Source organism: Carcharhinus amblyrhynchos, chromosome 16, assembly GCF_965287045.1.
Source record: "Carcharhinus amblyrhynchos chromosome 16, sCarAmb.v2.hapA, whole genome shotgun sequence".
Classification (NCBI taxonomy): Eukaryota; Metazoa; Chordata; class Chondrichthyes; order Carcharhiniformes; family Carcharhinidae; genus Carcharhinus; species Carcharhinus amblyrhynchos.
The window spans coordinates 9,872,879-9,889,701 of NC_137339.1; the positions used below are offsets into that span (position 1 = coordinate 9,872,879).

General features: G+C 40.6%; 1 protein-coding gene across 4 annotated transcripts in view; it reads right to left on the reverse strand.

Moving 5' to 3' along the window:
• The window catches only part of ncoa6 (nuclear receptor coactivator 6), a 57,500-nt gene that overhangs the window by 28,091 nt on the left and 12,586 nt on the right, over positions 1 to 16,823 (reverse strand). For 3 of the 4 annotated variants that reach the window (XM_080204677.1, XM_080204674.1, XM_080204675.1), the window contains 8 exons: positions 16,123 to 16,276; positions 14,135 to 14,409; positions 13,364 to 13,519; positions 12,460 to 12,573; positions 10,314 to 10,457; positions 7,254 to 8,012; positions 4,482 to 4,631; positions 2,695 to 3,811 (listed from right to left, as the gene is read on the reverse strand). In XM_080204677.1, coding sequence (XP_080060803.1) covers positions 2,695 to 3,811; positions 4,482 to 4,631; positions 7,254 to 8,012; positions 10,314 to 10,457; positions 12,460 to 12,573; positions 13,364 to 13,519; positions 14,135 to 14,330 — 2,636 coding nt within the window. In that variant the 5' untranslated portion in view covers positions 14,331 to 14,409; positions 16,123 to 16,276. The remainder of the gene's footprint in view (positions 1 to 2,694; positions 3,812 to 4,481; positions 4,632 to 7,253; positions 8,013 to 10,313; positions 10,458 to 12,459; positions 12,574 to 13,363; positions 13,520 to 14,134; positions 14,410 to 16,122; positions 16,277 to 16,823) is intronic. The other variant, XM_080204676.1, reaches the window with a different exon arrangement.

Here is a 16,823-nt window from a genome sequence, read left to right on the forward strand (position 1 = left end):
GAACATTACTCTGGCTCTCTTGATTACTAATCCATGACAATACTGCTGCATCACTGCCTTCCCATCAATGGTGGAGTATGGGAATTGGTGAACTCAATTGGGTTCCGGTTTTATTATTTTCATGACTTGCTTTGTATTGCACAATGTTAAGGGCATTATCAATATAAATAACTTCTAATTAGTCTTTTGGTTGAAACAGTGGAATTTACTTTTGATTTTCTTTGCAGTCAATACTGTAGAAATGCTACAGGAGCAGAGTTAAAGTAAAGTTTATTTATTAGTCACAGGTAAGGCTTATATTAACACTGCAATGAAGTTACTGTGAAATCCCCCCAGTCGCCACACTCCAGCACCTGTTTGGGTCAATGCACCTAACCAGCACATCTTTCAGACTATGGGAGGAAACCCATGCAGACACAGTGAGAATGTGCAAACCCCACACCGAAAGTGATCCAAGTCAGGAATTGAACCCAGGTTCCTGTGCCACCGTGCCTCCCACTTAAATACTTATCCGTAATTTTTTCTATTCTTTTGTATTCTATGATTTATAAATGATATTGCTCATTTCAGTAAAGCTGGCTAAGCTAAATAATTATCTGGGGCTTTGCGTTACTGAGCACTCAACTAAGGCAAATCAGTCACATTTGTAACCAGTATGCAAATACCATACAAATAACTGTCACCTGATAAAGCATCAGATTAAGCATTGTGAGACTGAATCCACGTGATTGAATATCATATGATGAAATCTCCAGGAGTACATCAACCCAGATTTGGCAAACTATAGAAATACTGTATATTATTACATATATAATATATATATTATATTATTACATATATAATATATTATATTATTACATATATAATATATATATTATATTATTACATATATAATATATATATTATATTATTACATATATAATATATATATATAAAACTATCCAAAGAGAGGCAGGGAATTTATTTGACGGCCAACAATCCTTCAACCAAAATTACTGATTTCCTGTTATTCACCTCTCCACTCTGAGAACTTGCGGCAACCTGTCTGGAAAATTCACCTATACTGCAGTTACTACATAAAGTATTTCACTGCATGCAAAAGTATTTTTGGGTGTTTCTGAAGATATGATTAGTCTCTGTCTAAATGAGTGCTTTTCTTGATTCATTATGTTAAAATCCTATATTAACTTAAATTTTAAGTTTATTTATTCGGCTTACATTAACAGTACAATTAAGTAACTGTAAAAATCCCCTAGTCGCCACACTCCAGCACCTGTTTGGTTACACTGAGGGAGAATTTAGCATGCCCTACGCACCTAACCAGAATGTCTGACTGTGGGAGGAAACCCACACAGACACGGGGAGAACGTGCAGACTCCATGCAATCAGTGACTCAAGCAGGAATCGAACCTGGGTCCCTGGTGCTGTGAAGCAGCAATGCTAACCACTGTGCTATGTGTTGCACTAAAACTTGGGCATTTTAGTAAAGGAACATGTACATGCAACTATCATTTTTAGGAACAAATAGCAAATATGAAATTGAAAAGATCCAAAAAAATTGAAGAACGGTCGCAAAATGGTAAGTGAACAGAGATTGCACACTTACACACTCTTAATGCAAATTCACCAACAAATGTAAAGAAATGAATCACTTGTGCGAAACACACATTTTGCAGAATTGTATTGTAAGCAGCAGCCCAATTTGAGGAATAATTTCAATGCTAAGACTTCCAAGATTCTTGCCACTTTGAGAAAAGTTCTGAGCTCTTAACCAAATTCCAACAAAGTTTTCACAAGCTGTATATTCTTACATTAATAAAGTTGCCATATTCCAAGGCTGCTTCACAGGAAAATGAACCACAACTATTCTGCCAAGTGTGGGAGATACATAACATGTCCAAACGTTAAAGGCTGACCAGCGGAATACAGGAAATCTGGATGAAGGTGGTGGTGCTGCTTCTGTTTTATTCTTCCTGCCAAAATGGTTAATTTCACATTTGCCCACATTATAATCCATTTGCCAGATTTTTGCCCACTCACTTAATTTATATCCTTTTGTAGCCTCCCTATGTCCACTTCACAGCTTATTACCTATCTCTGTGCTGTCAGTAAATTTAGCAACCATTCCTTTAGTCCCTTCATCCAAGTCATTTACATAAGTCCTGTCAAGCAATTCATGTTTACATATTATAAAAAGTTGAAGCCCCAGCACCAATCCCTGTGGCACGCCACTTATCACATCCTGCAATCCAGAACAAGGCTCATTTATGCCAACTGTTTCCTGTTAGCTTGCCATCTTCAGTCCGTGAAGATGTTACCCCCCACTCCATGAGGTTTTACTTTCTGCAAATCCTTTGTTGTGGCTCCTTATCAAATGCCTTCCAGAAAACTAAATTCCCCTTTATCCACAGCACATCTGACTCCTTTAAAGAACAGCAAAAAATTGGTGAAACAAGATTTCTCTTTCACAAAACCATGATGACTCTGCCTGATAATCTTGAATTTTTCCCCAAGTGCCCTGCTATAATGATGGCTTCTAACATTATCCCTCTGACATGTTAGGTTAACAGGCCTGTCGTTTCCTGCTTTCTTTCTCTCCCCCTTTTTAAAACATTTGTTATCTTCCAATATAGCGGAACATTGCTCAACTGTCAAGCGCGCTCCACAGAAGAACACAATGATGTAAAAACTTACACATGCTGCATTTGCTCTTCCGGTGGCTGAGGTCCATTATTCTTTTTCTTCTGCGATCGCGATGGTTTTTTCTTTTTTGGCTTGTTGGCATTCTGGTTGTTTTGCTTGTTGGTCATTGCAAACTGCGCAGACGTGATATCACTCTGCAGCAGATTGACAAGTAATGGACTGGTCAGGGTGACGTCTTTGTTGTTTGGAAAACCGGAGGCAGTGGCCAATGACATCTGACTCCCACTCACAGTGGTGCTATAAGGAGCACTGAAGGGCATGCCATGCCCTGAAAAATGGGGCCCGGCAGAACTACCTGCCTGCATTGTCTGCATGTGGGAAGCAACTACGTTCTGCTGCATTTGCACATCAGGCAGCATCTGGGTCAGATTGACATCATTGGCTGATGTTGTAAGGTCACCATGCTGCTGAGTTAAGTGAGGTACTGAAGGTCTAAGTACTTGTCCCTGCATTCCAATTCCTTGAGAAGAACTCCCATTCAGAGGATTCTGCTGGATCATTGGTGTGGAAAACTGAACCATATTACCTTGAGAGTTTGTGGCCGGTCCCCTCATCATCTGACCTGGCCCTGCTATTGTGTTTTGCTGGTTCTGATTATTGAACCCGGGTTTATTTCCCTGCACCTGACTGACAACAATCTGCTCAGAAAGTCCCATCATCTGGCTTTGCTGTAATATGACTTGACCCTGAGGTCCTATCAATTGCCCATGCGTAGTCATTATTTGCTGACCCTGCTGTGAGTGCAGCTGCTTGGGTGGAGTCATCCTGGGTCCTGATGGAATGAGACTGTGGCTTTGGGAGGGCGCCATCATCATCTGACTTTGGATGAGCTGGGGCCGAGAAATGATCATCTGGTTCGATGGATGTAGGCCTTGGGATTGAACGTTCATCATCTGATTCTGCGACTGTGCGATCTGTTGGTGCATCCCAATAAACTGTGACTGAGGGCCCTGCTGCCCTTGCACAGTGCCCACATTCACTTGAGTAGTGATAGACTGCTGATTATTCATGTTTCCATGAAGTCCAACCAGGTTTGCCTGCATTACATTAGGTGGCCCGTGTGACTGTACATTCAACGGATTTTGGGAAGCAGCATTATTTGGACCACCTGGAAACAAAAGGCAGAATGCTGTGAATTTCTTTTTTAAACTAATTGCGTTCAATTTCTTCAAGGAGGAAACCCTCCCTATTTGGACTGCATTCAGAACACATGCAAAAATTAATTACTGTTCATCATTAAAACTTGCTTATGGTTAAAAGTTATCAACTGGCTCACTCCTGTAGCAGCATATGTGAAACCTCCAGTTCAATTATGTGGTTTTTTTAAAAGTTTATTTATTAGTCACAAGTAGGCTTACACTAACACTATAATGAAGTTACTGTGAAAATCCCCTAGTCACCACAGTCTGGCATCTGTTCATGTACACAGAGAATTTAGCATGGCCAATGCATCTAACCAGCACATCTTTCAGACTGTGGGAAGAAACCGAAGCACCCAGAGGAAAATCATGCAGAAACGGCGAGAGCGTGCAGGCTCCGCAGAGACGGTGACCCAAGCCGGGAATCAAACCCAGGTCCTTGGCGCTGTGAGGCAGCAGTGCTAACCGCCGTGCCGCAAGTCTGACCCCATGACCTTTTTTTCCTAAAAAGTGGGATTTAGCCATTTATCACACCCAGCATTGCAACCTCCCCCACCTCACTGCCCAACCTTCTGCCCAATCTCTCCTGAATGGTGCTCAGGCATCAATCTAATTTGTTCTTTTGTGGGGAAAACCAACCTGTATGCTGTACATTCTGGTTCGGCTGAGCCTGTAGAATTCCACTGTTCATCGATGTGGCAGATGCAACAGCTTGGTTTAGCTGAGCTTGAGTGAAGTTCTGATTGGGTTGACCTGGTGGGAAGGTTGGTGGAAGGCGCTTTGGCATGCCTGAAGGAGAGAGAAGCGGTTGAGTTCTCAGCAGTTGCTCATTTAATTCAATTTCTTGTAAATAGTCCTTGAAGCAAAGAAAAGAACCTGTATTTATATCTTGCCTGTGATGACCTTGGTATGTCTTAGAACACTTTGCAGCCAGGGAAACGCTTTAGAAGTGGAGTGACGGCTGTAATGTTGGAAATGGGGCAACTTGCACACAGCAAGATCCCATAAACAGCAATTAAAAGATTAACCAGTTTGTCTATTCTATTGATGTTGATAGAAGGACAAATATTGGTCCAGATGCCATGGCGAACACCTTTCCTCTTCTTCAAATAGTTCACCTCATCCAGTACATGTCATGCAAGAGACAGCAACACTACAGCGCTGCTTCAATATTACACTTGAAGTGCCAACCTAGATTATGAGCTCGAGTTTTTGAAGTGGAACTTTGTGCAGACTCCACAGAGTGTTAACATTGCTAACAAGATTACTAACATTAAATACTGTCATCCAGTAGGGATAATCAATGCTGGATACATTAAAACCACTTCCTTTTCACCTTTGACAACAAGGATTTCAATCCACACAAGCAGAACGAACATCATTTCCTCTGAATGACAAACAGAACTTAGTAAGTGTACAATTCAATTATAGTAGACTATTATACATCTGAACAAAAATGAATATCAAATAATCTGAGCCAGTACTGCATGAAATGTTTCCAGTATTAATTCAAAACCACCGACACCAAAAATAGTCTGGCTACACATTGCACCTTGGCCTCCAGCATCAAATTTAAAGGTCAATTAATGTACCAATTATAGTAATTACCAATTCAGCATGTTTTGTACTGGAAAAAAGTAACCTCAAACAAATGAGATTACCTAACAGGTTTGATCAAATCTCAGTACTAAAGGTTTGATGAAGATATCATTTATATAGTCTCCAGCCAAAGGGCATCAATGAAGGACTTCCATTCGAAAGAACCACTGATATCAGAATACACTGCAGCACTAAAATTAGACAACACTGGGACATTTCTGGTGAAGAGTGGCGATACGCTCATGACATTTCCACAAAGCATCTAACCCGCTGCAGTTGCTACACTTCAAGTCAGATCACTGGGAGGCTTTTACAGATGCACCATAGAAAACATTCTTTCTGGTTGTATCACAGCTTGGTATGGCTCCTGCTCTGCCCAAGACCACAAGGAACTACAAAAGATCGTGAATGTAGCTCAATCCATCACGCAAACCAGCCTCCCATCCACTGACTCTGTCTACACTTCCTGCTGCCTCGGCAAAGCAGTCCGCATAATTAAGGATCCCACGCACTCTGGACATTCTCTCTTCCACCTTCTTCCTTCAGGAAAGAGGAACAAAAGTCTGAAGTCACATACCAACTGACTCAAGAACAGCTTCCTCCCTGCTGCTGGCAGACTTTTGAACGGACTTATTTTGCATTAAGTTGATTTTTCTCTACACCCTAGCTATGATTGTAATAGTACATTCTGCACTCTTTCGTTTCCTTCTCTATGAACAGTATGCTTTGTCTGTATAGCGTGCAAGAAACAATATTTTTTTAATATACCTTAATAAGTCAAATCAAATCAGTGTCATTGCTCACATGGCTATAAAGGCCATAAGAAAAACAAGGCTAAAAACATCCTGGCAAATAGTTTGGACATTCCCAATCCAGTTCTCTGTGGGGACTGTAAAAAACTATCAATTCGTTAACACTATCTTTGGCAGCTCATTCAGCTGGCGTGTAAAGTGAAAGTGAAAAGGTTGCATCTGAACTTCGATAGGATGGTGAATGAGGACAGTCATTTAAGGCAGGCACATTAAGGTAGCAGGGCAGCTATACTCAAACTAGGAACCAAAATTTGAAGTGGGGGCAGGGAATTGGGTGGCACAGGAGCACAGTGGTTAGCACTGCTGCTTCATAGCTTTAGGGACTTGCGTTCAAATCCCAATTCATATCACTGTCTGTGTGGAGTTTACACATTCTTCCTTTGCCTGCGTGGGTTTCCTCCGGGTGCTCCTGTTTCCTCCCACTATCCAAAATGTGCGGGCTAGGTTGATTGGCCATTCTAAATTGCCCCTTAGTGTCCCGGGATGCACAAGTTAGAGGGATTAATGAGTAAATGTTGGGATATGGGGATCGGGCCTGGGTGGGAATGTGGTTGGTGCAGACTCAATGGGCTGAATGGCATCTTTCTGCGCTGTAGGATTCTGAGAATTCCATTCTGAGCAGAGGCATTCCTTATTTGAAGGACACAACATTGATCAAATCAAATACTCTCAGAAGGATAGAGGTGGAAGAATTGAAAAGCAAAATATTAAAATCTGACCAGCAACAATCCAGCATCCTTAAAGGGTGAACATTGGGACAGAATCTTTTATTTATAAAACTGATAGCGAGGAAATAAAGGAAGCCAAATTAAAGCAATTGTTATTTTAATCAGCCATTGAAGTGTAATTGAAAAATCTATTTGTAGTGAGTGCACCAGACTATTTACACTTCCTCGGCTTTTCATTTACCAATGGATTTGACTTGATTTCATTAAAAATAAAAATGCACTATTACTTATTTACTGACAATATAATTTTTTTTAAATGTTGCAATACTCACTCCCCATGCCAGAATGGGAACTCTGTGCCACCTGATTTGCTTGCATCATAAACCCAGCAGGCAAGTTTCCTTGCTGAACTATGGGACCTCGACTTGGAGAACTCTGGCATACAGCTGGCTGAAAAGTCTGAGGGAGAGAGGTGCTCTGAGGCGTCCTCGGTCCTATGTGCTGCTGTGGCTGGTTCACTGTTGGAGACGACGAAGGGGAACTTTGTTGGAAAGAGGAAGGAGATGAGACTGGAGACTTGTTGGTTAGATGAGGCTGTTGCAAGGGCGTAGGAACTCGAGAAGGGCCTCCCTGATGGTTTTTAGGGGGTGGTGATGCAAACTGTGGCGAGCTGCAGGGTTGAGAAAAGGTTTGATGGCTTTGTGACGTTTGCTGACTTCCGAATGGGTACGGAGGCGGAGGGTGAGCGGGGGTCTGTATGGTTGCCAGGGTCGGCCTGACCTGAAGCTGCTGGGGTTGCATTTGTCCAGGCATAGGGGCCTTCTTCCAGATCTGATTTGCCAATGTTCCCAACGCCCCCTGTGTAGAGGCTGACTGTATTGCTGCTGGAACTTGGTTCCACGTGGCAGCTATGGAAATCTGAGCCGGATTAAATGGAGGGCGCCCTCCTTGCAGCTGATGAGATTGAAGATTGGCTGGAGCAATCTGCCGGGCGTTTGACATGGTTTGCACAATATTAGGCTGTGAAGGCAATGATCCAGAGGGGTGGCTTGATGCTTGAATGCTTAGAGTTGACAAAACAGAATCCATATCTGGTTTAAAAAAAAAGAAAATGCATTTAATTTCAAGCTGCAGTTTCAATTGTTACAAAGTGATTAAAGGTTTTCCATTTATCATCAACACAGCTAATAATGCTTTTGATAGGAAGAAGCTCAACACCTGTGGAGTTTATGCTTTACATATATTGCAAATTTGACACTGATGTACTGATTACATTCAGCTTTTATGATGCATCTTCCAAGGAAATGTAGCACTTTCCCTAGAATTGCAGGAAAAAATTAAGCTCGAGGCCATGGTAATCAGAAAGTGTTCAGCTTCGTTAAAAAAAGTGTGCTATCCAAAATTATGCAAATTTCTACATTTGTGAAACAATGAACATTTCCAGGAGCTACTAGATAAAGCAGAAATGTTAGCAAAGATTCAATCATTCAGTCTTGAAAAACCATCAACCTTCATTGAATAGAACATAGAACAGTACAGCAAAGGAACAGGCCCTTCGGCCCATCACGTTGTGCTGAACATGATGCCAAATTCAACTAATCCAATCCCTTCTGCCTGCCCTTGGTCCATATCCCTCTATCCCTCGCATTTTTATGAGCTTATCTAAAAGCCCCTTAAACATCCCTAGCATAACTGCCTCCACCACCACCCCTGGCAGCACGTTCCAAACACTTATCATGCTCTGTGTGGAAAAAAAACTTGCCCCTCACATGTCCTTTGAACATTCCCCCCTCACTTTAACTGCACGCCCCCTGGTATTAGACATTTCAGCTCTGGGGAGGAAGAAAGGATTCTGGTTGTTGACCATACCTGCAGAATTAAATTATAAATTGTTTACATAATTAAAAATTATGTCAGGTCCTATGGTCAATTCAATTTAGAGCCCTTTGTTATTAACACCTTTGGTAGACTCAACTCCCAAGTACAGATCAAGTAGGTATGAAAATACAGCATCAGTTATTGGAGTGCTTTGCAGTCAGCCTTTAACGAAGCCAGGAGAATTTAAGTGGTGCATCTGACATTACAGTAGACAATAATGTGCAAAGGTTTAACTTAAATCACCAGTTCACATAATTTATGTACGTATTGGAAAAAGGTGCACTCCTTCAATGGGATAGACATTCCATTTGAGGGAGCGACCAGTGACAATGAACCCAAGGGAATATTTAATGCATGATGTGCAAATTTGTAACATTTCCAGAAATTCCAACCTTGTAATGTGATAGAAAATTAAAATATTTGTAACAATAGGAAACTAAATAAAATTAAACTGCTTCAAGTTTGCATAGAATATCATAGAATCCTTACAATGCAGAAGGAAGCCATTTGGCCTATCAAGCCTGCCCCAACAATCCCACCCCGGTCCTATGTCCATAACTCATATTTACCCCTGCTTATCGCCTGGCACAAGGGGCAATTTGGCATGACCAATCAACCTAACCTGTACATCTTTGGAGTGTGGGAGGAAACCGGAGCACCCAGAAGAAACTCACGCAGACTCAGGGAGAATATGCAAAATATACAAAGTAGTGCCTGGCTGACAACAAAACTTTCAGGTTTGAACTTTTTCAAATCACCATCCAAAGAGATAAAATTATGTTAACTGAAATTAAGTGTCACTCCAGCTTCCACATCATTCCCTATTTGAGCCAGTGAAGTGCAAGTCCCCTACTTCCTGGAAAGCCTCCTCCTTCATACATCTTGAAAATGAGGCCTCATATGTTAGGGACATGCAAATATGAATCTACATCCCATGCCAAGACATGCAAATATGAACCTACATCCTATCACGCCATAACATGATATACGAGTGCAAATAGTTCATAAATAAATATGCGAAGGTGCTCCGCACACCGGTTTAAATAACCCACTATTTTGACTAATTTTCTGCTTCCCTTGTAAACTATAAATGACAATTGTTTTAGGAATAATGCTATGTTCAAATGTTATGCTTAGTTATTGAAAGTACAAAGCTCAGAGTTTGCAGAACAGTTGGAAGACACAATGATTTCCTTTCATTACTGTATAAACAAAAACCTTAGTGACTAGGAGTTAATTTAAGAAACGTTCTTAAAAATCAAGCGCACTCACTACACCCCATTCAGGCAATGTAATGCTTATATTTTCATAGCTTAAAGACAAATGATGTACCATGGAACTTTATTTTACTTTTATTTTAGCACACAAGTTAAAACACCAAGTACAAAAAAAAGTGTGGAACTAGCCTAAGAAAAATGAGAGCTGTGCATCCTTCTGAAAACTCTTTCCACAGAAAGTGCAAGAGCAGTCTCTTGCAAGAAGACAGCATTAAATGCATTAAATCTCCTCCTTACCAGGCTGTGAGGTGGGTCGAGTCGAAGGATGAGGTACTCTGCTTTGCAGTAGCTCTGAGTTTGCTCCACTACTAACCAAGGAAGCTGCCATATTGCTACTTGAAGGCATCATGGCAGCAGATGGATTGTTAACTCTGATCAAACCTATTTCCAAAAAAACAAAATATGGAACTTTAATTGTCCAATTAGTATTTGCATTTAACACATTATCCTGATCCTTATTTCATTTTGTAACCTTAAACAACATGCAATACTACCAATCATGTTTCCAGGTTTGAAGACTTTGCAAACTTTTGAACTTCCCCTTTTATTTCCACAGAATCTGACTTTGTCATGCCATACATCCTCAAGTATTAACATTTATCATATTTGCATATCAAGACACAATAAATTCTAGACTGATCAATCGATTACAATCAACAAGTTGAAATCCATCAACAATTACTTCATTTGCTTGACCGTAAGTCATACGTTTTTTTTCTGGCAAAAAGTCACCCAAAATTATTGTGCATCTTATGGTCTGAAAGTTATGCCCAAATGTTTCTTTTTAGTTCCTAAAATAGTCACAAAAGTACAGCACTTTCCCCTCTCCCTTGTTATCCAGCAAACTCCTTTAACCAATGAACAATATTCTTCTTTGATTACAGTTCTTATTTCGCCTACAAGTCTTTTGGTAGTGCAGACCTTGAGTATTGCTGAAAAAAAAAGAGACATGTTTGTCAAAGGCATCCTTCAGGTTAATGGCTACACTACCAGATCATTTCACGCTGTACGTTGCACAAACTCATGAATTAGTCTAAGGCTGTCACTTTCTATCCCCAAAAGGTACTTCAGATTACCCAGAAAGGGCAAGGTGTCTCAAACATTTGAGCAACAGATGAAACTAACTGGTTCACACTGTTACTCCGTAGTAGCAACATAAGTGGTATTCATCGCTAACAGGATGCTGCCATAAAGCCAAAAGGACATTCTGCCTACTACACAAATGTGGCAAACCTAGCATCACAGCGTGATGCTAGGTACTATGGCCGTACTTCCCATAGACTGGCAAATTGGATCAAACAGCATGTCCCTTCCACTGTTTCTAACAGTCAAAGTCCATGCTTGCAAAACTCAAAACAGGGTCCAACATTGATGCGATTTGATGATTGGGCAACATTTAATAAATAACCCTCAGTGTGCCTAAAATTACACTGACAACTAATTTAAGATGGTCATTCAGGCTCTCAGTTTGGTGCATTTGCGTGTATTGAAAGTTACGTACATAAATACACAGAAGCCCTTTACTTGCAGAGAAAAAATAGGTAAACACATTCAGCTAAACAAAATAAGTGACAGCCGCTCACTGAAAAATTGTAAATAATACTCAGCAGTTAACTGTCAGTCACCATCAACTGGTGCATTCTCCATGACGACGACTCAACCAGAGTCCACTTTCCAACCATTCTGCACTCTCTTTTCACAGAGTATAAATTTGCTGTTTCCCCTCACATTGGCATTCTTGCAAAATATCCTCATGAGTGCAAGACAAAAAGCTTTGAGAAATATAACCCCTTTTCCAGCAAAGCTACGTTTATTGCGATGTGTTTGGTTCAGCAATCACAGAGCACGTTTCTGTTAATTCAAAGTCTCTTGATACAAATGATCTTATATCTTTTTAAAATAACATTGGGAAGTGCACTCCATTTTGCCTTCAAGGGCAGGAATGAGAAGACTGACCATGGAAACAACACAGTAAGAAGTCTGACAACACCAGGTTTAAGTCCAACCGATTTTGGACTTAAACCTGGTGTTGTCAGACTTCTTACTGTGTTTACCCCAGTCCAAGGCCGGCATCTCCACATCATGGAATCAACATCCAGTGTTAAAATTGAAAACAAAATCCTGGAATAATTTAAAAAGTAATTAGATGCTAATGGGGGGAACTTGCTGAATGGATAAACGTAGACACCCCCACTCATCCATAACTGTGATTTTTTATATAGTGTAATCACTCAACTTGCCTTATAATTGCCTCCCCCTCTAACCCCATAAAAACAACGTAACAGTGCTTCCTAAAAGACTATTTTGGCATTGCTTTCAAAAGTCAGCAACACAATCACGTTGCTCCAAAAAAAAGTGTTCAGCGATAGAATATTTTATGTACCTTGACCTCCTTGCAAAGAAAATCCTGGTTCCATTCTGATTGGATTCACTGGCCCATTTACTCTGATTTCTTGGCCTCGATGTTGCACCAAAGCCAAGTTAATGATCCCTTCACCTGAAATAAAATTAAACATTCCTTTTATTTTAAATACATTTTCAGATTTTTGAAGTGCAATGCATTAAAAATTTAAACAGATAATTAACAGCTTGTCTCATTTTGCATCCAAAACTAGACATTTTAATCAAACATCACAATTAGCACTATAGGCACAGTGGCAAGCACTGCTGCCTCACAGCTCCAAGGATCCGGGTTCAATTCCCAGTCTTGGATCACTGTCTATGCAGAGTCTGCACATTCTTTCTGTGTCTGTGTGGGTTTCCGCTGGGTGCACTGGTTTCCTCCCAATATTCAAAAGGCATGCTGGTTAGGTGCGTTGGCCATGCTAAATTCTCTCTCGACATACTGATGACCCTCTCAGGGGGATCATTTTGCCTCCTCTCCATCTTAAATCCTGGACTCAGTATTTTTAACCTAACTCCCCAAGTCCTAGCCTTTCATAAAAGGAAAGACACCTTCTGAGCATCTACACTGTCAAAATCTTAAACATTTCAATAAAATTGCCTCATTCTTCTGAACTTCAATAGATACAAGCCCAATCTATCTAATATTGTGTGGCAATTAGGAGATTGTCACAGTAACTTCATTGCAGTGTTAATGTAAGCCTACTTGTGAATACTACTAATAAATAAATTTGGAACTATAAAAACTAAATCTGTTGCTGTACTTGATGACTTCTCATTCGTTTTTGTAGTATTGTTGCTGAAATTGTGTATAACCAGGCTAAAATGCCCATCTGTCCAATATTGCATACAGTGAAAACTGGAAAAAAAAGTAGGCAAATTACCTTCAATTTGAACAGAAAGAATGCCCAGATCACGGAGCTGCTGGTTATTATTCTGAGCCATCAGTCGTAATCGCTCTGCAGCTTCACGGGGAATATTAAACGTTACACGAACACTGTTCCATGGTTCCACTTTCTCCGGCCTCAGCTTCTCTGCACCTGGTTGAAAAGTTAGCAAATGTTTTGTATTTGGTGCTTGCCTCCCAAAAGCCTGGTTTGATTATTAACAAAAACACACATGCAAATATCATAGTTGAACTTAATGCAGCACTGCTTTATAAGAAACCGTAGGTTATGGTGTATCACGCATGTGTGTTACATTTCCACCAAGATGTAGATGGTATCCCTTTAAAGCCACAAAGTTTAACCATTAATTAAATGCTTAATTAAAGTGGCTCAGGTTAGAGGTTAGTTATAGAAAAATCACAGCTCAGTCAGATGCAATGTGTTTTTTGTAATCCAACTTCACTCAGCCTTCAAGCCATGTTTCCTCAAACCAAGACAGGTTAGGTCAAATATCCTGACACTGGAATCTTCATCATTCTCTGATCAGCAGATGAAGGAACTCAAACTAAGATAAACACCACCACTCATGACAAGATGAATGAGAAGTGATTGGAAGTAGTAAGCAATCTTTGTCCATTCTCTAAACTTCATATGAAGGGGAAGGAAAAAAATGGGAGTCCAACTTAGTGGGATGCAAATGCATTTAAAACTTAATTAGATTCTGATTGCTCGATTTGGAAGCATTAATCCTTTGAATAGAATTCTTACCCATCCCCAGAAGGCATGACATGTTATTAATGATCATGTCTAGTTTATTCACAAAGTCATCATCATTCACATTCCCCTTGAAAGCTATCCAGACTGTGAAATCATCCTCCCGGACTTCAAGGCTCAGCTGATCCTTGTCCAACACTAACTCCAGGTCCATTTCTTCAATTGCTGTAGACCATGCGGAGAGAAGCATGCCTTCTAGATTAGGTAAGTCATCTGAATCTATTCTTCCAGTGTTTCAGATTGATGCCAAACGATAAACCACAAAGAGGCTGTGTGCAGAGTGAAAATTAATTAATAACCAGTAAACAAATCAAGTCGTAAAAGTTCACAATTGGTTAATTGCAGGAATACCAAATAAAAACTGAGGCTCTGAAAAATTTAACAGTTAGGCCTGCAGCTCCAGGGATTGAGCCTTTTAAAAGCAATTTTGCTCTCGCATTGTAATTTTTTTTTAGTTCATTCTCAGGATGTGGTAATCAGCAGCAAGGCCAGCACTTATTGCTCATCCCTACTTGCCCTTAACAGGGTGGTTTGTTAAGCCATTGCAGAGTGTAGCTGAGAGTCTGCCACACTGGTGTGGATCTGGAATCAGGCTAGGCGAGGATGTGAGATTTTTTCGCTCAAGAATATTAATAAGCCAGAGGGATTTTTACAACAATCCAATAGCTACATGGTCACCATTAGTGTATTAGCTTTTCATTCCAGATTTATTTCATAATTGAATTTAAACTCCCTGGCTGCCATGGCGGAATTTGAGCTCCGATCTCTGGATCATTAGGCCAGGCCTTTGAACGCTCATCCAGTATCATAACTGACAATGGCATTAATCAGAATAAGTATACATCAATGTTACTCATATCAGGAACAACTGGATTGCAATTTTAAAAATGCAATTACAATATTTTAAAGCATATTCTACACTATCAGTCTTTCATTCTTCTTATATTCAAGGTAACACAGTGATTAGCATTGGTGCCTCACAGCGCCAGGCACCTGGGTTCAATTCCCGGCTTGGGTCACTGTCTGTGTGGAGTCTGCACATTTTCCCCGTGTCTGTGTGGGTTTCCTCCAGGTGCTCTGGTTTCCTCCCACAGTCTGCAAGACATGCTGGTTAGATGCACTGGCCATGCTAAATTCTCCCTTGCATTACCCGAATAAGCGCCAGAGTATGGTGACTAGGGGATTTTCACAGTATCTTAATTGCAGTGTTAATATAAGCCTCTGGTCACCCTATGATAGAAAGAACACTATTAAACTAGAAAGAATGCAGAAAACATTTACTGAGTGCTACCAGGATTTAATGGTTTGAGTTATAAGAAGAGGCTGGATAGACTGGGTCCTCTTTCTCCGGAGCATAGGAGGCTGAGGGGTGATCTTAGAGAGATCTATAAAATAATGAGAGCGTAGATCAGCTAGATAGTCAATATCTTTTCCCAAAGGTAGGGAAGTCTAAAACTAGAGGGCATATGTTTAAGGTGGGAGGGCAGAGATATAAAAGAGTCCAGAGAGGCAAGTTTTTCACACAGAAGGTGGTAAGTGTCTGAAACAAGCTGCCAGAGGTAATAGTACAGTCGGGTACAAGTTTGTCTTTGAAAAAAGTGTTTAGACAGTTACATGAGTAAAATGGCTATCGAGGGATATGGGCCAAATGCAGGCAATTGGGACTAGCTTAGTCTTTCAAAAAACAAAGGGCAACATGGACAAGTTGAGCCGAAGGGCCTGTTTCCATGCTGTAAACCTCTATGACTCTACTTGTGACACTAATAAATAAATTCTATTCTCTCCTCTCACTGACTGCAGCCTAATGCTCCTCTCATACCTGAAGAAAAGCAGGGGTTGTTAACAAACAAAGATCCATGTTTAATCTCTGTCAGTGCTAATTTAAGTGATTTTAATCAATTTGGGAGTAGTGGAGGCTGAAAATGATCTCAGTGTCCTGGATTAGCAATCGGGAAGAAGTGAAAAACTCAGCCGAGGTTTACCTTTTTGTTTGCTAATTAGCAATCCCTTCCTACAGGCAAGAATGTGATTCAGTCGACGGTGATGTTCCCACAGATGAGTAGCTTGATGACAATGATGAGATTCATACATGAATGATACATGAGTGACCAGCTGCACACAGCACTCAAAGATGTCCTGCAAAAAAAAATATTGATTTTACTGAGAAACTGAACTCTTCCAATTCTTGGCAGTGGTTTTGAAAGTTTCTTTGATCTGGAATCATCTGTAAACTTTTGTTACGTGAGGTGGCACAGTGGCTAGCACTGCTGCCTCACAGCACCAAAGGACCCAGGTTCACCCCCTGGCTTGGGTCACTGTCAGTACAAAGTCTAAATGTTCTCCCCGTGTCTGCGTGGATTTCCTCCAGGTGCTCTGGTTTCCTCTGAAAGAAATGTGGGTTAGGTGCATTGGCCACACTAAATTCTCCCTCAGTGTACCTGAACAGATGTAGTGTGGCAACTAGGGGATTTTCACAGTAACTTAATTGCAGTGTTAATGTAAGCATACTTGTGACACTGATAAATAAATAAATTTTAAACTGGCGGGAATCATCTCAGCATTGATCAAAGATTGAACCTGGATCTTTCTTCGTATAGACATTTGGTTCAACCTTTCAGATCGAGGTCTTGTTTAGGCATCCTCTCAAAATCGCCTCAAGCCATCCCTCCACCACCTTTTCCAC